This window comes from Dermacentor variabilis, chromosome 5 (genome assembly GCF_050947875.1).
Source record: "Dermacentor variabilis isolate Ectoservices chromosome 5, ASM5094787v1, whole genome shotgun sequence".
Taxonomy (NCBI): Eukaryota; Metazoa; Arthropoda; class Arachnida; order Ixodida; family Ixodidae; genus Dermacentor; species Dermacentor variabilis.
This window is the reverse complement of record NC_134572.1, coordinates 34,732,988-34,755,372: the sequence shown is the minus strand read 5'-3', so window position 1 is coordinate 34,755,372 and position 22,385 is coordinate 34,732,988. Positions and strand designations below refer to the sequence as shown.

Genomic DNA, 22,385 nt, shown 5'->3' with positions numbered 1-22,385 from the left:
TCCAGGTCTGGTATCCGGCGTGCAAGAGTTCGAGAAAACACCATCGGACGCAGAGGTAAACCCTGGAACCGAAGTGCGGTTGCAGTGCCAGGTGCGAAATCGACGAGGCGAGTGTGTGTGGCTTAAGAATGGCTACGCTGTGGGCAAGATCCCGGACAAGTACGACTTCGAGCGAGAGCCGCAGGACGGCGACTGCTCGGTGCTTATCCGCAAAGTCAACTTGGACGAGGACGACGGCTCCTGGCAGTGCCAGGTCACGAGGGCCTCCCTGCAGGACGCGCCCCTCAATTCTAATGTCGCGAAGCTCGTTGTAAGAGGTAAGAATTGAGTGCCTTTACCTGACTTGTCCTGATAAGCTTACGACCAGCGTTTGGTCCTTTAAGAAGGGTTACTGAAGCATCGTCCTTTAATTTGCACCATATGTTTATTACCCCATCAACAAATGCTGAATGCTGCTCACTATACAAGTAAACATAACACAGCACTGTCACAAATGTATGAAAGAAAAAGAATGCACATACGTGCTATTACACTCAATAAGAGTTGCAACACCAGAATCTATTCTTTTTTTGTGTCTAAGAGCTGACATGCTGCTATGCATTGTCCGCATGGCAGCATGACAGCGCCTACACACCAAAAATGTTGTTTAACATCATTCCGATCACTGTTATCACCCTGTTAACAAGAAAACTGGCACTATTAGAATATTGAAAAAAGTAACGGGTGTATGCCTATGTTGTAACTTACACTGAGCACCATAGTACATGTTGAAGTCTATGTGAAGCAAAGCTTTATTCAAGCGCTGTTTATTGCACCGCGTACAGCTAAAGGCGATGCATGCTATTGCGTTTACTTTCGTCCTATTAGCGAGAAGCCTCGTGCAATGTTCATGTTTATCAACCGTACAGTTTACCAGTTAAATTCCATGCATCTTTTATGTTCATTCACTGCACCATTGACCAAATAAGGAAAAGCAAAGCAGTGCGAAAATAAGGTCGGAGCAGACCTCATAGTTTTGACGACGAGATTTGTTTTTCTTACGATACTAAATGTATTCATATGTTTGGATGACACAGATGGAAGTCAGCGCTTCAAAGGCTACCGCCAGTGCAGAAAATGATGAATTCCTTCAAATCTTTGCTAAAAGGTCAAGGGAAGCAAAACACTGGGATTACCCCTACCAAAATACCTAAAGGATACCAGCAGAACCAATTCATTCTTCAGATAGTGCAGCGGAAATAATGACGCCGTTTAATCTACTGCCCATGAGTGGGGGTGGTGGATAATGCCAATGGTACGTCAATCACTAATAGATACTGCCCATTGTGGCATACTAATCTCTGGGCAGAAATATGCGTATTTTTTTTCTAATTTTTCATCTTATCGCACACGTTGCAACTGCGGAAATGAAAGTTGTCAGTACTATATTGATGGCCATTTATAGTAATGACTAGTCTGGCAATGCTTTTCTAAAAATTTCTGCAGACCTGTAGATAATTGCATTGTCGTTCTGCTTACTTACCCGCAACGCCTGTCTAACGAAAGGTGTCACAGGCCTAACTGACAGAATAATGAATTGCGTTACATAGGCTGAGGAAAAGTTATCTGAGCAAGGATAGACATCAACTCCTTCATGTAACATACGCTCTAAATTAATTAGTAAAACATTAATGAATACACACTAATGAATAACTGTTTGGTTATTCATAACATAATTATCAATGTGCAGAGCCGCTAAAGATTTTTTTTATTGAAGTGAATGTTAGGAGAGGTTGGCGCCTTTATGGTTGCACCGGCTACTCCTTGTCACTTGGCAAACGAAACAAATTTGCGTAAAAGGAAGAATAGCGATACAAAATATAACACTGAGTAAAACACCGGATCAATAAAAAATATACAGTCCAACAGTACATGAGTCGCAAAGTTCGGTGCATTAGTTCAGTCCACGTATGCATTCATAAAGTCAGATATTTTCAACAGCCAAAACACACAACTCATGTAATGCACTGCAAGTACAGAACAGAATTATACATATTGCGTAAAAGTTGCGATCACCACATAAACCATTTATGAACCACGAACAACGTTTGTGTTACTCATTTAGCGTATTCGCATCATCTGATAGCTAGTATTTTCCCAAAATGTTGGTGTCCTCTAAAAACTTTTTCAGAGCTAGAAGCGCTCTTTTTTGAAGGCCCGTAGTTGGCCATGGGCCAAGTATCTTTTTAAGAGTGAATGGTCTTCCGTCTAGTATAAACAAATTAGCTTGCAGTACCGTTCTTTGTTTATCGTATTTCGTGCACTCGAGAAGAAGATGATGCACATCTTCGTCTGGATGGCCACAAGAACACTGCGGACTACAGACACGTTTTATCCTGCACAAGAAGTGTTTCGTAAATGCAGTACCAAGACGCAGTCGGTGTACCAATGTTTCAAATTTTCTGTTGTCTCTTAGAGTTTCCGGCATTGATAAGCTTATACGTTGATCTATAGAGTAAAACTCCGAGTTTTTAGTTTGCTGCTCAAAACCAGGTAGTTTTACTGAGGTGACAAGAAATCTGTCTCAGGATCAGACGGACTTCACTACGCAATAGGGGAAGATTGGTTGTCTCTGCGTTATTGTGCGCTCGATTCGCACCTGCGTCCGCTGCGGTATTACCAGGAATATTGCAGTGCCCAGGTATCCACTGAAATGCAATTACGTGGTTAATTTGCTTGCTTTAGTAAGTTCTTTGAGGGTCTCATACAATAACGAAGTGTTCAAAGAATTTTTCTTATTGCTCTGTAGTAATGTGAGAGCCGCTTGCGAATCGCTAAAGATAACCCATTTTTGCGAATGTTTTACTGATGTTATGAAACACAAAGCACACAGGATTGCAAGTAGTTCTGCCATGGTGGTAGATGTTTCCCTGGATAATTTAAATGTTTGCTCTAGCGCTAAATGTGAAATGACGAATGCTGAAGTCGAGGAATTTTTATGACACGAACCATCTGTATAAACGTGGATGTACTGGGGATATAATGAGTAAATTTGGAAGAGTGCCAGTTGTTGTGCGGCTACTATGAACATGTCTCTCTTTGATATAATCCCGTCAACCGATAATTCTATTTTAGGGCATGTTAACATCCAGGGAGGGTAACTAACACCCACTTTGCATAATTCAAATCTTGGTAATAATGCTTTATGTTCTCGAACAACATGGCGAATTTTGCTTTTGTTTCTTTCGGTGAGCGCGAGGTTTAATAGATGCTTCTCGTGTGGGGTTAAGATGCGATAAATATGTCGGCATGTTTCAACCATTCGTATGACTGGAAATGGGGGGTGACGAGCTTCAGCAATTACTAAAGAACTCGAGGTAGCCTGCGGAACCCCAAGACACACTCGCAGCCCCCTTGCTAGTAAACGTTGAAGACGTTCCTCGGAAGTTTGCGATAAACCATGGAGAATAGGGGCCGAGTAAGCAATTTTTTGTTTTATGAGTGCGTTGTGAACTTGTAGTAGCGAAGAGACTGATCCCCTCCCCCCTCCACGTTGTGCCAGCGAGTCACCGAAGTACGTTTATTACTGCATTGGCCTGCTTTTCAATTGCGCGTATGTGTGAAGCCCATGTTAGCTGGCGGTCAAGAATAACTCCAAGAAATTTATTCTCTTTCACAAACGTCAAAGTTTGCCCATTAAGCGTAAGTTGGAAATCATCCAGCTGTCGTCTAGTGAAAGGAAGTACGGCTGTCTTTGCGTATGAAAGACTCATGCCTCTTTCTTTTAAAAAGGTGTCGATACTATCAAGACCCTCTTGCAGTGTTGTTTGAATGTCCTGTATATGATATTCAGAGGCCCATATGCAGATGTCATCAGCGTACAGAGAATACTGTAGACCAGACGGGAGTTTTTGTGGCAAGGCTGCCATGACACAGTTGAAGAAAAACGGACTGAGAACACTGCCCTGCGGAACGCCCTGCGTGATGCTGTTATAATTACTTTCTCCTTCAATTGTTTCCATAAATATTTTTCTATATTTCAAGAAATTTGATACCCAGCGCAGCGTTCGACCGTATAGGCCAAGCTCTAACATACCAGCAAGGACGTGTATATGACTTACAGTGTCGAATGCTCTTTGAATGTCTAAGAATACTTCTACTGTCACATTTCCGCAAATTGGTTCATGTTCGACGCATGTGGCAATGTCTAATACTGCATCCATTGTACCCCGATTTTGTCGAAATCCAATCATGTGGTCGGAAAACACATTTGTTTGTTCACACCACCATTGCGGTCGACTGTCTATCATCTTCTCCATTAGTTTGGAAAAACAGCTTGTGAGACTGACGGGTCGGTAGGAGTCAAGACAAAGTGGGGTCTTTCCTGGTTTCAGCACTGGAATTACCCAAGCTAATTTCCATGAATCCGGAAGGGTCTCTCTTATCCAGATATCATTAAATATCTCCAAACGGGTCATTCTTCCTACTGGACCTAGGTTCTTTAGCATCACATACGTAAAAACATCTGGGCCTGCGGTTTTATTTGTACAGCTTGACGAAAGAGCACTTTTCAATTCATTTAAACTAAACTCACAGTCAAGTTGAGGATGTTGTGACATAAAGCACGCACGAGCCTTCTGTTCTGCTAGTGTTGTCGAACTTGCAAATTGTAGACAAGTATACGGAATTCCTGGTCTGGATATAAGTTCACAGTATTCGTCAGCAACAAATGTTTTCGGAGTGCTTCGAGCTACGGCAAGGGCTCGGAAGGGATGGCTCTGGGTAATTGGACCACTAAAAGATCGGACAATGGACCATATTCTGGGAACTGGAGTAAACGGAGACAACGACGCACAGTATTCTCGCCATCTTCTCATACCTAATTTTTGTAAGCGTCTGCGCGAATTTGACTGAACTTTCTGTGCCATCTTGTAGTCATCTAGCATTCCACTGCGGCGGTAAGTCCGTTCAACACGTCTTCGAATTGGCCTTAGGCATTCATATTGCCCGTCGACTGCTGCTTATTCATTCGGAACAATAACTTGCTTTGTACAGATCTTGTAAGACTCACACAATATATTTGCAAAACTTTGAAAGTTCGGGTTTTCACCCAATGAGTTACTTAAATGGCGCCGAAAACTTCGCCAATTAGTATATTTTGAGTAGCGCCGGGTCCCCTCACTCCGTATGAGGCGATGCTTTACCAGGATCGAATAATGATCACTACCGTGCGTTTCTATGTCTGTTGAACATTCAACGCCATCAAGAAGGTCTTGTGAGCAGAGCGTGCCATCTATACAGCTTGAGCAACGAAACCCCCGCAAGAACGTTGGAGAGCTGTCATTTAACACGACCAGATTACTTTTTTCTGCGGCAGTCTCTATAATGCTTCCACGGGAATCATTATATCACTACCCCAGATGACGTTATGTGCGTTGAAGTCCCCACAAACCAGCACATGTGAGTTTGCGATACCAAACACATTCACCAAGCTGTCGACTGATATTTTGCTAGAACATTGTAGACAAAGACTGATCACTGTGACGCTTGTATTTCCAAAAGATATCTTGCATGCTACGAGCTCCGATATACTTAAATCGCTCGACTGTATTAAATAGGACGGCATGTCTTTTCTCACACATAACATCGCTCTGCTACTTCCAGCAATGCGCGATGATTTATATATAACATAGTTCGAAAGATAAAAGTCATCTCGTACGCCTGCCTCCTGTATAAATAAAACAGGAAAGTTATGTTGAGCTAGTAGTTTGCGGAAATCAGCTTACTTATTTCGAAGGCTATGAGCATTCCACTGAAATATGAAAACATTGTTATAGCGATTATTCATTGTAAGCCTGCAGTGGAGCTGTTGGTGGTTGTGGAAGCACAAACGATTCTATAGAAAGCAGTGCTTTTACCTCTGGAAGGTTGTTTGCGTGTGTAATGGCACTGAGAATTTCACGCAGAGCTGTGAATAGCATGGGCAGGATCACCTGTGCCACGGGTAAAGACGCGTAATCACCAAACGACGCTGAAGCTCCATGTTTGCTCGAAGCAGGTCACTGAAAAGCTGACTGAGATGGTCGCCGGGATGACTGGTGTGATTGAGGCAAATATTGAGGTAGTCGCTCAGACGTTAGGTGAGGTTGCTGTGTCACTGGCAGAGGGCGTTGTTTAGAAGGTCGACGAAGTTCACTCGAAGCCTGGGCAAGCTGAGTAGTGTTCTCTGGAGGTGGATCGTGTCGCTCGCTGTCAGAGCGTTGTCGACCTGAGTGCTTTAGAGCTGCAGAATAGTTCATGTTGACCACTTGTTCTTTTTCTTTGTTGGCAGTTGGAGGCGCACATCTTACAGCATCGAGGTTGGGTGGGGGCCCATTACGAGGAGGTAGCCTTCCGTATTTCAACTCATGTCTGCGCAACCTTGAGGCAGCTCTGCTCTGAGGGCACCCGGAGTAGGAAGCTGTATGGTTTCCACCACAGTTGGCACACTTTGGCTGACACACAGACTTGCACTCTGAATGGTCGTGGTCTTCTGAGCATATCTTGCAGCGACGTGGACTGCGGCAGTTCTTCGATAAATGTCCAAATCTCTGGCAGTTGTAGCATCTCAGAGCAGGGCCGTGATATTCTTCTACGGGATGACTCGTGAAACCTAAATGCACTCGTTGTGGCATTAGTTTGTCTTCTCTGAAATGGAGAATGACAGTTCTCAGAGGGCGTGATTCTACCGCTCCGTCTTCTTGGCGATTGTAGCGTGCCTGATGACGGGCAGATGTCACGCCAAAATCCTTCAGGAAGTCAACCAGTTGTTCTTCTGTATACTCAACTGGCACATGGCGTATCTTGCCAACATTCTTTGTATAAGATGCTGGAATGAATGGTTTGACTCCCAAACCAGCCACTTCGCTCAGCGACAGTAGATGTCTTGCAGATGAGACTGAAGTAACGTTGACAGAAAAACTTCCATCTCTATTCACGCGGAATGACTGTACTTTTTCCTTTGCCGCGGAGACAATTTCCGACGCTGCGCGGTTTGGATTCACTTGCCAGAAGTTTTGTCCTTCCTGGAAGGGTCGAAAAACAACTGGAATTCCCCCAGGCCGCTTCTTTTTATTTATTACCAAGGAGAACGGCGTTTCATCGCAGTCTATGTCTTCATCTTCACTTAGCTCATAGGTAGATGTCTTGTCGTCAACCCGTGGTTTCTTGGCTTCACTTTCGCTTGTCTCAGCCATATTCACTGAAGGTGCGCTGGAAGGTAGGGCAGCGTTGAAAACTAGCGTCGCCGGCTTGATGACATTAGGCGCGTGCTGAGGCACTTCCGAGTGCGGCGCCGATTCTGCGGCACTCATGCGCCTAGGAATGCGCTGTCGGACATATGGCTCGTGCCGGTGTTCTTTGCCACCCACCGCCGTGGCAGGCGTAGATGCGCTGCGGAGCGCAGCAAAACCACGCGATACTGTGCGCGATCAGCAACACACAGGTATCCCACGAGATGTCCGTTCTCTCTGGACAACAGCGAAGTCTCAACACAGCACTGATTCTTGAAGAAAACAGAAAACAATACGTCATCGAAGAAGCAGCAGCCGCTCCTTTGCCTGCAGAAAGACATTATTACATTCAGTACACGTTTCTCTAGAGAGAGAGAGAGAGAGAAATAAGTACAGAGAAAGGGAGGGAGATTAACCAGAGGTGGTTCCGGTTGGCTACCCTGCACTAATCTCTTCCTGCTTGAAGGAGGTAGTGTATTAGTAGTTCATCTCAAGCTTGTGTTGTATGATATTTGTATGTTCGGCTGTTCCCATAATTTTTGTTTGAGGAAAAAAAACATGGCAACACGATACTGATAAAGAATTACAACTGTGTGATGAACCAGATTTTGAAAGATGAAAAAAATTCATCGAATTTTGGGGTACTATAGAAGAACTTATTCTTAGTCAAGTTACTGCTTACGCTGAATCCGCATATTCTTCTTGGCCCAAAGTAGAAAACTATGGTGTAGTTGTACATATATAATAAAGATAAAGTCTACAGGAGCGCGTTCAGTTACGAACTCGCATGACGCGTTCCTAACAGAATGCTCTTCAGCAGGGAAACCGATTCAGGGCAAAATTGTGAAGAGAACCAAGTCATATGGAATCATTAGAAACCCTTTCGCGGAACTAAAGGAATGCAGCGTGCAAAATGTAAGTCCAACAAGCAATCAACATGAAAGGCATTGGCTATTCACTCCTGGAGCTCACGTCTCCTTCTCAGCTGCATCAAAACGGCGGCTTTGCGTCCGCGTTAAGCTGTAGAGGGCGGAATAAAAGCGCCCACTTTTTCAAGCATTACACGGATTTTCCATTTGCAAACACGGAGAACACGTTTCCTGAGGTGTTCGATGGGCTTTGTCTTAGTGTATGTACAACTGAGACAATAATTATGAACATGTTCTAGCTCCTTCCTGCCATACGCCCTCTTTTACAGGATTCTTCAATTTAGCCCGCAACATGCCATTTCATGTTGCTCATTCTGAACGCCGCGCTTCCTTGCCGATAAGATCATTGTAAAAAATGAGCCCTATTGAAATTAGATGTTTCTAAAGGTGTTCTGCATGTTCGTGATCGGAATTGCTATGCACGACAGGGAATGTTCCAATGTGATGTAATTCTTCAAATAAATTGAAAAGGGACATGTGGCTTCTGGGTACATACTTTATCGATTGGATCCCAAGGCCTGCTACCTCTAGCCAACAAACATTTAGTCGATAGTTTGATATTATCACTATTAAGCCCCTCATTTCAAAATAAACCACCATTGCCTAGCACGCGTTCGTTTTTTAAGGAGTTGCAACTTGGAACTTGAGCCAATTCTTCTCTCTCAAGTAAATAAAATAATCATAAAAATTACGATTGACTTTGTCTTACAAATTCCTTAAGTCTGCTTTCACTCATATCAAATATTACTACCTCCCTATAGACATATGATGAGCATAATGACGCTGTGTACGGTTCCTTTTCAGGTTTTTTCAGCACAACATCAGCATTTATGCCATCATAGGCATGAATTATTTTGGAAAAATGAAGGCAGGGTTAGTCAAAGTCATGTCAAACTTGCATTTACATATTATGGGGCAAAATTTGAATTGTTTTGGCGCATCGGCCTGTTTTAACAATGTTTAGGAAATCTGTTGAAGAGGCAACAATGGCTAAGTCGTGCAATAGCACAATGACCATTTCAAATCTCTGGCCATATTTGTTTAGACCAATTATGCTAGCTTTGCGCTCTTTTCAGTAGCTTTAAGTCTGGCGTAAAAGCCGTTGCTTTCTTTCAGCGACCACAGGTATGTTAAATCTGGATTAAAATAACAATTGCAATAAAATATTGTATTTTTTTTGCTATCGATTCGCCATTTGTCAATAGATGGGCTGTAGAATATATCTTCCTCCTTTGTCACCAGTATGGAAAACTGCTTGTTCTCGAATATTAGTTGCCTTTCAAAGACCATAAGAAAATCGAATAATTTTCTAAACGAAAAAAGAAAGCTACATGGAGTCGAATCCAATTAGTTCTTTTCTAGCATCCACAGTGCGGGAAATGCGAAAACACCCGTGTACTTAGATTTAGGTGCAGGTTAAAAAACCCCAGGTGGTCAAAATTTCTGGAATCCCCCCCTACGGCGTGCCTCATAATCAGAAAGTGGTTTTGGCACGTAAAACCCCATAATTTAATTCATTAAATTTTTTAACAGTGCGGGAAGGAGGATCAGATTAGTTCAGTTTCAATTTTATTTCTTTGTGCATCCACTTTCAAGTAACACCATGTAAACGATGAGATACACAAGGTGACCGTGTTCACGCGTCTTCATTTTACCAACGTAAACACTGTCAAGACACAAAAGCTATAAAATGAGTAGCAACTGAGTATCAAAATGTTTTTTTTTCTGGATGAACACTTTTATATTCTACATTTGAATGGTCTCTCGTACAACGCTCAAGTCGCATGCCTCTCGAATTACAGAGAAGCCGCACCCTCCGCGGCTAGAGGAAGGCACCCAGCCGCTGACCGGGCAGTTCAAGACCAAGGCGGGCGACCTGCGGAGGTTCCAGTGCGTGTCGCGCAAGGGGAACCCGCCAGCGTCGCTTCGCTGGCAGCTGGACGGCCAGGATGTGACCACCCTCGCCAACCAGACCAACCAGACGGACGTGGAGAAGCGTGGCACGTGGCAGGCCCTGTCCGTGCTGGACTACACCTTCGTCAAGGAGCACAACGGCCGGGAGCTGCGCTGCGTAGCCTACCACGGCGCCTACGAGGACCCGTCCGGTGGGCCGGGACACCGGGACGCCAGCGTCATCCTTGACGTCATGTGTGAGTGCATCCTCTCTCACTTATTGCAGCAGTGTCCACAGATCGCCAAACTCACTCATGAGTCGACTTGCTCAGTTTCGCTGAGAGTCAGGCCGATCCGTGAGTCTGATTCCGAGGGAGCCCGGCTGAGTAGAATGTTGGGGAATCGGAGTGAGCCATAAGTAAAAAAAAAAAAAGTATATTTCGGAAATGTGTTTGAGTGAGTTCTGTTTGCTTTGTCGACCTATGGTTATCTCCTTTCATGACGAGTGCGCGAAGGAATGACTCTCATAACTTTTTTAGTGTTTCTGAAAAATGCAAAGCCCAGTAAGACTTCCCGTAACTGAAGTCACTTGTCATTGAAGCGAGAATCGTCCTCCACGCGACACAAGCATAAAGCAACAAACGAAATCCACGCTCAGCAAATTTCACATTTGAAGAAAGAAAAGAATTTGAAGAAAGATTTCTTAGGGGAATTAAAGTTTTCCTCTTTCGTACTTTTCTTTCAACCATGAAGCTTCTTATTTTCTGGGAAACTCGCATAACTTTGATTTGTAGCTTCTTGTTACTGTGAGTTGGATGGAAATTTGTTTTATGTAAATCTACCTCCTCATTCCAGATTTCGGCAGAACTGATTTTGCAGGTATTGAAGAGTCAGTGTCATTTGACCAACGATATCGGTGTTTATTTTCTCGCCAGAAGCCAAAGTTGACTACTACATGCTGAAAAAAAAATGAATTTCAAATTTAAGCTCATTTTTCCTCAACAGAGCAGTCATTAGATTCAAAGATTTATTTCTTCTATTTTCTTAAAATGTAGCGTGGTTTTGAGATGGTTGCGTAGCTTTATGTTTTGTATACTGTCTGGTGATTCACAATCGACATTCACAGGCATGAACGCCTACTTGTTGTGACCACAATTCCTTAGCACAACATTTTACTAGTCTTAGGGCCCTATAAAGTAAAACTATTCTAATCTGCTTTTATTTCAATCTCCTGACGTAAAACTTACGTAACCGCCGACGCAAGCATCAGGCGGTGATCCACAGCGTTGTCAGAGCAGCCAATTAAACGCTTTCCTCGTTTATAGGAGGTTACTTGTATTTGCTTTCCAAAGAAATAAAATTGCCTGCATTGAGTTGTTTTTCTTATCTGATTTGCTGACAAGAGGCGAGGAGCACGATCAAGGGGAGAGGGTTTCGGTAGGGCCGAGCCGGCGCAGTGAAAATAGATAACCGGATGAGGAGGGTGATGCCGGCGTCTGCGATTGGTCCGTTTCCCCTTACTTAGCCTGTGGTGGCTGGTCGAAAATCGAGGTGTCGTGCAGCGGAAGGTTAAGAATACCGCTAAAGCGGATCCTCAGAAAAGGGTAGTTGGCAAAGCGATGTCGTAAACGTGCCAAAAGGGCTCGATAACGTCATATAACTACGCAAAAGGTTTTATTATACGCAAATAAACCCATGCTTTCTGGCAGTTGCGAGTAGCCAGTGCCTGAGTGATCGGCAGCAGCCATATTCTATTCCTTCCAGAACAGAGCAGTCTCCGGCTATTCGGAAAACAAAAGGAAATCAGTTTTGTTCACCATATGAATACATCCTTAACGCGTACACATTAGTTTGACGCGGTGAGTTTTCGTGGTTTTGTGACGTCGCGTGGCAGACAGGTGAAGCGGCAGCAGCCCGAAAGCTTTTGGCCAATGGTAGAGGAATAATAGCGAAAAGGCGCCGAATCAGAAATAATTATTCTTTTCTATTATAGGGCCTATTCATGCATAATCAGTGTTTACACGTCATGTCAAATGGGCAGCTATTGCGGTTTTCGTGACGTTGCGTGACAGACAGGCGAAGAGGGGGGAAGACCGAATATTTTTCGACCTAACGTAGAGGGCTGATTGCATAATTGGAATGGAAAAGTTTGGGATAGCTTTATGTTATAGTGCTCCTACTCTGTTCAGGATTCCTTCTTACTACGCAAAAAGAAAAAAAAAGAAGTTCGACGCCTAACGACGCTTATTGATGGCGATGTTCTTGTGAGTCACTTCTGGACGCCAAATCAAATGCCTTTAGTTTTCTAGTTTGGCCCATGGTTTCTAGCTTAACGGTTAATTCACTGATGGAGGGAGGCCTGGAAGTTTTTCTGTCAGGTAACCTGGATAGTGCTTTACAGCGTCCGTTTCAAGGCGGGTTGTTTCACTTAGTAGACTACATAAGAGAACGTGACAACGCCAAGTTGTGTTGAGCAATCTTAACATGTGACAAAGTGTTTGATGTTGTTGAGACCTGAAGCGTCACAATCTCTTGAAGAGACTTTGTGGTTATTGCAATATCTGACGTTTGAACCGGCTTTTCTGTCGTGTGATTTATTACCACTAAGCTTCAATGACCACAAACTTGATGCATGAGCTCGACAGGGAACTACGATGTCATTATTGGTCGGTCTCGATTTGTTGAAACCGTACCCGCATTAGTTGGATATGAAGAAGTTGCTGCACTAGATAATAATAATAATAATAATAATAATAATAATAATAATAATAATAATAATAATAATAATAATAATAATAATAATAATCAGCCTGGCTACGCCCACTGCAGGGCAAAGGCCTCTCCCATACTTCTCCAACTACCCCGGTCATGTGCTAATTGTGGCCATGTCGTCCCTCCAAACTTCTTAATCTCATCTGCCCACCTAACTTTCTGCCGCCCCCTGCTACACTTCCCTTCTCTTGGAATCTAGTCCGTAACCCTTAATGACCATAGGTTATCTTCCCACCTCATTACATGTCCTACCCATGCCCATTTCTTTTTCATGATTTCAACTAAGATGTCATTTACCCGCGTTTGTTGTCTCACCCAATCTGCTCTTTTCTTATCCCTTAACGTTACACCCATCATTCTTCTTTTCATAGCTCGTTGCGTCGTCCTCAATTTAAGTAGAAACCTTTTCGTAAGCTTCCAAGTTTCTGCCCCGTACGTGAGTACTGATAAGACACAGCTGTTATACAGTTTTCTCTTGAGGGATAAGGACAACCTGGCTGTTCATAATCTGAGAATGCCTGCCAAACCCACCCCAACCCATTATTATTCTTCTGATTATTTCAGTCTCATGATCCGGATCCGCCGTCACTACCTGAGTAGATGTATTCCTTTACCACTTCCAGTGCCTGGCTGGCTATCGTAAACTGCTGTTCTCTTCCGAGACTGTTAAACATTACTTTCGTTTTCTGCAGATTAATTTTTAGACCCACCCTTCTGCTTTGCCTCTCCAGTTCAGTGAGCATGCATTGCAATTGGTCCCCTTAGTTACTAAGCAAGGCAATATCATCAGCGAATCGCAAGTTACTAAGCTATTCTCCATTAACTATTATCCCCAATTCTTCTCAATCCAGGTCTCTGAATACATCCTGTAAACACGCTGTGAATAGCATTGGAGTGATCGTATCTCCCTGCCTGACGCCCTTCTTTATAGGGATTTTGTTGCTTTCTTTGTGGAGGACTATGGTGGCTGTGGAGCTACTATAGATATCTTTCAGTATTTTTACATACGGCTCGTCTACACCATGTTTCCGTAATTCCTGCATGACTGCTGAGGTTTTGACTGAATCAAACGCTTTCTCCTAATCAATGAAAACTATATATAAAGGTTGGTCTTATTCGGCACATTTCTCTATCCCCTGGTTGATAGTGTGAATATGGTCTATTGTTGAGTAGCCTTACGAAATTCTGCCTGGTCCTTTGGTTGACAGAGGTGTAAGGTGTTCCTGATGAGAAAGTATATCACGGCAAAGCGGGGAAAAAATGATTCCTCACTATCAAAGATCCTTAAAAGACGCTGACAAAACTGCCATTAGCAAACTCTCGAAATAATTCTCAGAAAGAAACGCAAGAAACAAAATTACAAGGCAGGAATAGAGAAGATTGAGGAAAAGAGAGAATTGGGTTGAATTTCAGCAGAGTCCGCTGGCTAATTAGCTAAGGGGTTTTGCTGTTGAGAGGGATCACGGGTTGAATTCACCGGTACGGCGATTGCATTGTGATGAAGGCTGAATAAATAAACACCTGCGTAGCGTGCCTTGGTTGCATAATAGATAATTTTTGATGGTCAAATTTAATCGAGAGCCTTCCCCTAGGCCGTCTATCATAGCCCACTGTGCAACTTCGGTACGTGAACTGGCGTAGTTCAGTCATGTCTCTGCCCAACATGGGAGCCCGTGTAGGAACACTACCGCTGTCATAGCTGCCTTTGCTGCGCAACAGTTGGTGCCCATGTGCAATAAGCAGGAGGTACTTTTTTATGAGCACGAAACCAAGAAAAACACAAGCTCACGGGTGTAGAATGGTCATACTCTGCGCCGTGTGCAATCACAGACAATGTCCGAAAGAAGACTGAATAAAGGAAACGAGACGCGGTATTATGGCGGCTGGTTCAATTTCCCGTTGCCGGTAGGGAAAAAAATAGGAACATGGTTGTCTTGATTCCGCGTGCTCGCAACTCTGCATTATTCCTTTGTTCGTCTCTCCTTTTGTTGTTTCCTCCGCTAACTTCTGGGCTTACCTTTCCTCTGCTGTGTGGGGGTGCGGTTTCGCGATACGCCTGCTTTTCTTACATTCTACTGGAAGGCACGTGCACTTCTGCTCTTATTACCAAGTCCGCATATTTCTTTACTGATTCACTTTGCCTTGTCTCGTTGTTTTCCTTGCGCGTTGGATGTCACTTGTATCGTAGCTCGCCATGTCTGTCGTGTAGCTTCAGCTGATCTCGCTTCAATTTCCCGGGGCTGCTGTTTCGTCATATTATAACTGGACTTCGTTTCCTACTGGGTATTAAACTTTTGACAACGTGGAACGTCTTTCGCAAATATAGTTTCGATGGTGGCGTCACATTACGTCGACACTGAAGCTGTGCGTGGGCTGCTTTTCAATCTTGAGGCAAGTGCTTTCTTGCTTTGGCTGGCAAAACAAATGCGCTTTGGTACGAATTTAGCGCCTGATAGGACTATGGTTATTGTGTGGTGCAAAGCTGACGTGCTAGCCCCACGGGGATTCAGTACCAGGTTGGCACTGAACCTCCGACTTTTTTAATGACATAGCGTGAGAGGTGACTGCGTGGCATGTCAGCGCATCATAACTGCGAGGGCTGGTGAAATTGACGATAATATTATCAAGTGCACACAAAGCTTTCTAGAGCTCCAGAATTGTCTGTTACTCTGTTCATTTCAGGATAACAAAGGCTTGTTACCCTGGCCAGGCAACATAGCTACAAGTATTTGCAATGATAGCGTCTCTATATTTTTTTAAATTCTTACAACCCCACACGAGGCTGATAAATTTTATTGATTGTTCTTGCTTAAAATTCTTGGCACATGCGCAGGCTGCAGTAACCCACGTACCTACGCCCACACACACGCACGCACATGCACGCGCACATGCACTGCACACACGCGCCCGCACACACGAGTGGACAGCGCATAACAGACGACAAATGTTTTTCACACGTGTGTTCTCGCAGCGGTATTAAAGTGTTAGCTTTTCTGAGCTCTTGGTTCAGTTTCGTGCCATTGGGACAGTCCGCATTGGGACAGTATTCGTTGTCATAATATCGTCGTGTAGTCGTCGGGGTCGTTTCGTCTTCATCATTTCAGTTTCCACATCCCATTCTCGTTATACACTTACCGTCATACCATTCCACGTCATTATCGTCATTCAGTCGCCATCTCCCCATCGCCCTCATGCCTTCGTCGTTATATTATTATCATAATTTGAGAATCGTCATTCCATCATCGCCATACAGACCGGTTCAAGCATTCGTTGTCATGCCGTCGTTGTGAGGCTGTCGTTGCCGTTTCGCCGTCGTCATTCCAGCTTCGTCATCCGATTCTCGTAATGCCGTCGTCGTAGTTCAAGCTTCGTCATCCAATCCTTGCCATACCGTCGTTGTGATACAGTTGTCGTCATACCCTCGTCGGTATTCTATCGTTGTAATGTCGTAATCGTCACACCGTCTTTCGCCCTTCCAATGACATCATGCCTTCTTTGTCATGCAATCGTAACCATGCTGTCATTAGCTCTGCATCTGTCGTTACCTTGGCATCTGTCAAACAGAAAAAAAGCAACATAGGTGAATATGTCTAACATCTCATAGCGCACGCACACAATTTTCGGGAGTATGTTTCTGAAGAGCGGAGAGCAAGCCTCGCCTTACTTACAACCCCATCACGCCTAGTTTCGCAGCAGTTCTAAACTACGAGTATATCGTGAAGCGACGGCGTTCCATTGCCACAAACGAAGCCTCGTGGGGAAGCTTTGGATGTAATCAAGGGCTTGCCTTAGTATGCTAGGGCAGACCGTGCGCTGCTTTTCTCGTTCTCGGTTCAGTCTTCTGAACCTTCCTCGTCTCACTCTTTGTCCTGCAGGCCCGCGTGCGCGCATAAGAGAAGAGATTGCGGCTTGTTGACAGGACGCAAGATGAGAGCCTCTAGTTTATTTTGCTGGACTTGCTGGCTTCAACGGTACTTCGCTTGGCGCCGCCTAATTAATGATGCTTCCCCGAAACGCAGGCGCTCCCAGGCTGACGCCTCCACGCTCGCTATCCTTTAGCTCACGCGCGAGCGTCGCCTTTCTCTCCTACACACTGCAAATATAATTTATTTTCTTGATTCTTACTTTTATTTCGCCACCTTTGTTTTGCTCTCGCTCGTGCACTTGTCACTTGCGAGACCTGCGCACAGGACACTGTTCCTCTGTTGTTACCAAGTTCATACGTCCATGCCCGTTTCTATTTGTCTTCTTCCTATCCTTTCTTATGAGCAGGATTTTTCTCTTTTCTTTTTTTTTTTGCCGTGAATATTATTGCAGTGCAGCGGGAGAAACTTGCTGACGGTTATGTACAAGCTCATTAAGATGGGACATGTAGGTGGTAATTCTGCGTCATGCCGACTTTATTTTATTTTAGCGTCTTGATGGGCATCAAAAGGAAATTATTACTTTGGGTTTCTGCCTAGTCGCAATTTAACTTTCCTCGGTGCGACGTATCTCCTGTTGAAAAGAGTACGTTATTATGGGGGCAAGCCTGGTTAAAGGTACCTGCCATTTCTAACAATGTCCCGTTAAAACGAAACATGTTGAAAGAGTAGCAGGAGGTTAGTCACGCGAGCGAGCCAACGAGAGGTTCCGACCGCTGTATATATTAAAATATTTTTATGCCCTCAGAAAACAAGTCCTTTCTAGACAATGCGATTGCTTGTTTTTCGCTTGAAACTTCTGACGGAGAATACATGGTCTCCGTATGAAATAAATGAATGAATGGTTTAGGGAAGTTGTCGCCACTCCCCTTCACTCGTCTAATATTGTATTATTCTAAAATTTCTTTCTAATGTTTGTTGTTTTGATGTGTTTCTGCGGATTAAAGTAAAGGACAGATTCCTAGTAAGATCTGTAGTGTCGTAACGGCCATTTACTTGACAGTAACTTCTCCAACAAGGCTAGTGTGTCTGCATGTTATGCTTAAAAAAGGGATTTTTATCAGAAAAGATGTTAAGCGTATTTATTTCCTTGAGCACATAATTTCTTCGAGGAACGATTTGAACGAAGCCTACACTTCGGCAAATCGTGGTCGCGCTATATTGCAATTGCTTAGCCATTGCAAGGTCATAATTTGCCTTTGCACTTTACCGAAATTGCTGATTCACAGAAATCTTTTTTCTTTTCTATAATATAGTGGTTTGTTACGCAGAGAACACCTTCTGTGAGTTTGCGTGAAATCTTAAGGAGAATTTCGTTAAAGCTTGAGATTACGGTCAACGATGGTTTCAAGATGTTCCATCATGAACTTGCAGAAAATGGTGTATGAGTTATGAAGTCTTGTCAGTAAGAGGTATACTTCGTAACTAGATTTTCTTCTTACTTTTTCTACTTACTCCAATTGCAGTGGAGTAGTAATCCACAAATCTAATTTTAATATTATTGTAGTCGCTTTCTAAACTATGATTTCTTTCCAATACGCTATCTGAATGTGGAGTAATTAATCAACAAGATCTAATGTTGCGATAAAATTATTGTTGCTCTAAAGCTATTTTTTATCTGATGCACCATCCCTACTCCTCACTTCTTGCATACAAAATACGTAACGTTAACAGGGTATTTCTTTTATGGAACTCACCTATTCGCAGCGCAGGAAATCTCGGCTAATTACACTTGTTGTTGTCCTTGTGATCTGCCACCGGCATCTGCGTGAACCACAGTAAAGAATGGGACAAGTTGCTTGCTGTACTTTATTAAAATGAAAACGAATTCTTTCTTCTAGGTACTATTTCTTGCAAAACCTTTTTGCTTGAAAACTACTTCTTATTCAACACTCTGAGTTCTGCAGAGTGTATCGTGAGCTACCAATGCGTTTCACTCTACGGACACCAGATTCTACTTGTTGCTCTCAGTGCTAAGGCAAACCTACAGGCAGCGTTCGAACATTCTACTCGTAATTAAGTAACTGGCGCGGGTTGGGGGTTCATGAGGGCGTGTAGCGGTCTCGGTGACGAGGGCGAGCGTGGAGAGAGACAGTGTCAATGATCACTGGGAAAAAGGAACGTCGGGGATGTCCGGGATCCTTCTCTTTCATCAACTTGGGCCAGAGCACTTTTGGAAGCTTCCTTACTCGCGAACTGTGTGTATTGCCCGTATCATTTGGTAGGCAGCATAAGACGCAGAAGAGAAGCAAGGGCTTCTTGTCATTGATTCGCGCTTAAGTGAAACGGCGAGTCGTGTTTACCTGCATTTATCCCATGATTCTTTATGTTTGTACGATACGCAATGGCCCGATGTCATAGGATACTTTTTTGGACGGGGGGAGGAGGGAGGGCGGGTTACTACATACGCGAGCAGTTGCACCTTATCTCGGCTCTAGTCAGACGCTCAGTCTTTCCTTGGTTACGAGGGAAATGTGAGAGACAAGTCGCCCTGAAGAAGGCGTGCGAAACGCGAATGGCATATGTAAAGAGCGAAACGCAAAAGCGTCCAGGGTGTCGCATATGCGCATTTCCGCGGGCCTTACACGGAAGCCGGAGCTCCATATCGCGCGCGCCCCAGGGTTTATTCGCGGCAGCACAGCGGAAAGAAGATCCTCTTTTTGCTTTTCCCCATTGTCGCGCGCCCACGAACAAGGCGCAACGGGTACTTTTCTGCATGACGGCAACGAAATCTTTGTAGCGCGCAGCTCTTCCTTTCGTTTTTCATAGGACCATGGGACCAAACGTACGACCAAAAACCGAACCAGAGAGCAAATGTGATTTTGTGGGAAAACGAAAGATGGTCAGCACCAGCTGCACATTGCGATCAGTTTAGTTGGTAAAGACAGGCAAATATGCACTGCGTGCTGGGGCATGTGCATGCTTCCTGGTCTCCTAAATACCTGATACTTATGCCTATTATACGGGCATTTCGCATAGCCTGCCTTTACATTGTCCTGCTCTTCGCGAGAAAAATGCTGCATCATAGTTCGACAGGTCCTCGAGCGATTTTCAAAAAGTGACTGCATTTTTTTCGAATGAAGGGTGCCATAGTGACAAAGAGCACGATCGCGACATGAGCGTAGAGAAGAAAAAACTCCGTCATAATGAATTTGCTCTCTTGACAACCATTTGTCCTTGCTGAATAGTTCCTCATCGTTGTTAAGCTTCAATCTGATCTGTTTTCACGGACTATCACATTAGTATATATTCTGTGACTATTTTATTACTAATAACATAATTAAAGAAAACTAGTTGCAAATAAGCACTCGTGTAGTTGTTCTCTTTTTTTGTTGAGTCCCTGTTCCGTTCGCACTCCTTTTTCACTATGGCACCTTGTCAAATCACCCAGCTCACAAACTTTCGAAGGAAGGGTTTCCTTTTTTCTCGAACTGACACATATAGCCAGCAAAGAGTCCGACAAAAGCAATGTGACTTCTGAACATGTTCAAGGTGCTTTGGCTTACGGGACGATGCTTGAGCAGGGTGTCTACCAACCGGAAAAACTGGGAATTCGCAGGGATCTTGAGTAGTCTGGAAAAACTCAGGGAAAACTCGGGGAATTTTTGCCTCTATCAAGGAAAATTAGCTGTAATTTTATTGACAGGGTCGAAAGTCGCGGTAATGCTGGCTCTAGTAACAGACAGGAATCGTAATGAATCGTCTTTGACGACCTGTCGCCGGCTCGAGGAGTTGCGAGTGTACAGTCAACGACCGACTTTCCGGATTCCCGATAATTTGGACGGCTTTGAGGCGGAACCACGTACCCCATAGAGTCAATGTATCAGAACGTCTGAAATTTCGGACATCATGAACTCTTCGCCGTCCAATTTTCCGGACGTTTTGCCGTGACCGCGGGTCCAAAATGACATTTATCAAATCCACCACTGCTGCCATTTTGATTACCTCGCCGCTTCAAACTGGCGCTCTCGCACGCAGATCCGCAGACAGCCGTAGCCACCACTGCGGCAACGCTAGGCCTAGCTGCTTCGACGTTCGCTATGAAGCTTCTTGCCGTTGGGTACCATGTTTTTTATTGAAAGAATTCACTGAAGTCAGCCATGGCCCGGACTCCGCCTTTGCGATCCTCGCGATTGGCTTAGAAGCTTGGAAAGCACGGTAAATTGCATATTGCCGGTTCCCGAAAGTTAGCTTCACCTTTGTACACAAACGTTACTTGGTGAAGCATACGCAAAAGTATTGCAGTGAAGCACAACAGGCGTGCGAAGGGGCTATTGCCACGGGACACAGTATGTATTCCTTAATTATACACGCGTGTACCCGGTATTTCCTGTCACAGTACGAGCACCGATATGCCTAATGCGTGTACCCGACAGGCCTTCAGAGCGTTTTCGAATGTCTCAGTGGCGTTTTGAGCCGTTAAGGGCAGTAAATTACATGTATTTATTTTTTTCCGACGGGCCGATTTTTCGGACGTCTTCGCAGCCCCTAAGGAGTTCGAAAACTCGGACGGGGACTGTGCAACTGACCAAAAAGATGCTTCGTATGGTCCGTGGGGCGATTGAGTGGCGAAAGCAGTACAAGAACATAAAGGACTTAAGCATTGAGGAATGAACATGGAAGGAAGCGTGCTGCCGCCATTTTGAAGGAGCTTCAGCTCAAAAAACAGTGTTGGCTGATGCTCAGATTCAAGTGTCCTTCATCCAAACCAAAATAAACTGTTTAAAGCAGTGAAACACAACACTGAGGCGTCATGCGCGGGCTGAGAGTATGTCAGGACAGTTGAGGTTAACTTACGAGCTGTTGAGAGAGAACCTCAATTGTGACAAGTTCGGGCCTCATACCACTGAACTTGCTAGCAGTTGATAGAAGTAGCTCATATTCGAAAATATTTGCTTTTATGTGTATCTCCTTTTTTATTCCCATTTGATAATGTCCGACTGGATTTGCAATTTTTTCCGAAGACATTTTATTTGCTGTGCATTTTACTAACCCCTCCCTTCTATTCTCTTTTTGAATAACATAAACACTGTATACTCCTTAGTATTCAAATTGGATTAAGGATTTTTTTTCATACGCTTACTAGAGAGTGACAACATCTGGCGATATGGTTTCTGCTCGTCTTGACATAAAACATAGTTCTGCATCACTCAGGGAATTTTACAAAGGCATTCAAGGAAGACGTGGAAAACTTAGCGAATTTGGAAATGTCAACTTGGTAGACACCCTGTTGAGTAACAACCGCCTTGTCCCTGTTTGCGCAGACCCTCCCGAGATCAAGTACGAGGGCCATCCTCGCGAGGAGGTCGAAGAGGGCGGCTCGCTCACGCTGAATTGCGTGGCGGACGCCAACCCGCCGGCGAACATCCTGTGGCGCAAGTCAGGCCAGTCGAGCATCTACGACATCAGCCACAGCATTCATTTCAGCTCCATCCAGCGCACAGACTCCGGCGTCTACAGCTGCTCGGCCAAGAACGACTTCGGAGAGAGCGCCGAGATACAGGTCACCGTCAATGTCAAGTGTAAGTGCTGTTCCCTTCACTCCTTCGGCTCTATGTCCTCGCTTCGCGCGCTTGATTCTTCAGAGTTTTCAGCAGCTATAGTACTTGGCACCCTTT

General features: G+C 44.3%; 1 protein-coding gene across 2 annotated transcripts in view; it reads left to right on the top strand.

Annotated features, from left to right (window-relative positions):
- LOC142582420 (kin of IRRE-like protein 2) overlaps nucleotides 1-22,385 on the top strand; it is a 394,020-nt gene that overhangs the window by 332,139 nt on the left and 39,496 nt on the right. For both annotated transcript variants that reach the window (XM_075692120.1, XM_075692121.1), the window contains exons 2-4: nucleotides 6-317; nucleotides 9,982-10,329; nucleotides 22,032-22,289. In XM_075692120.1, coding sequence (XP_075548235.1) covers nucleotides 6-317; nucleotides 9,982-10,329; nucleotides 22,032-22,289 — 918 coding nt within the window. The remainder of the gene's footprint in view (nucleotides 1-5; nucleotides 318-9,981; nucleotides 10,330-22,031; nucleotides 22,290-22,385) is intronic.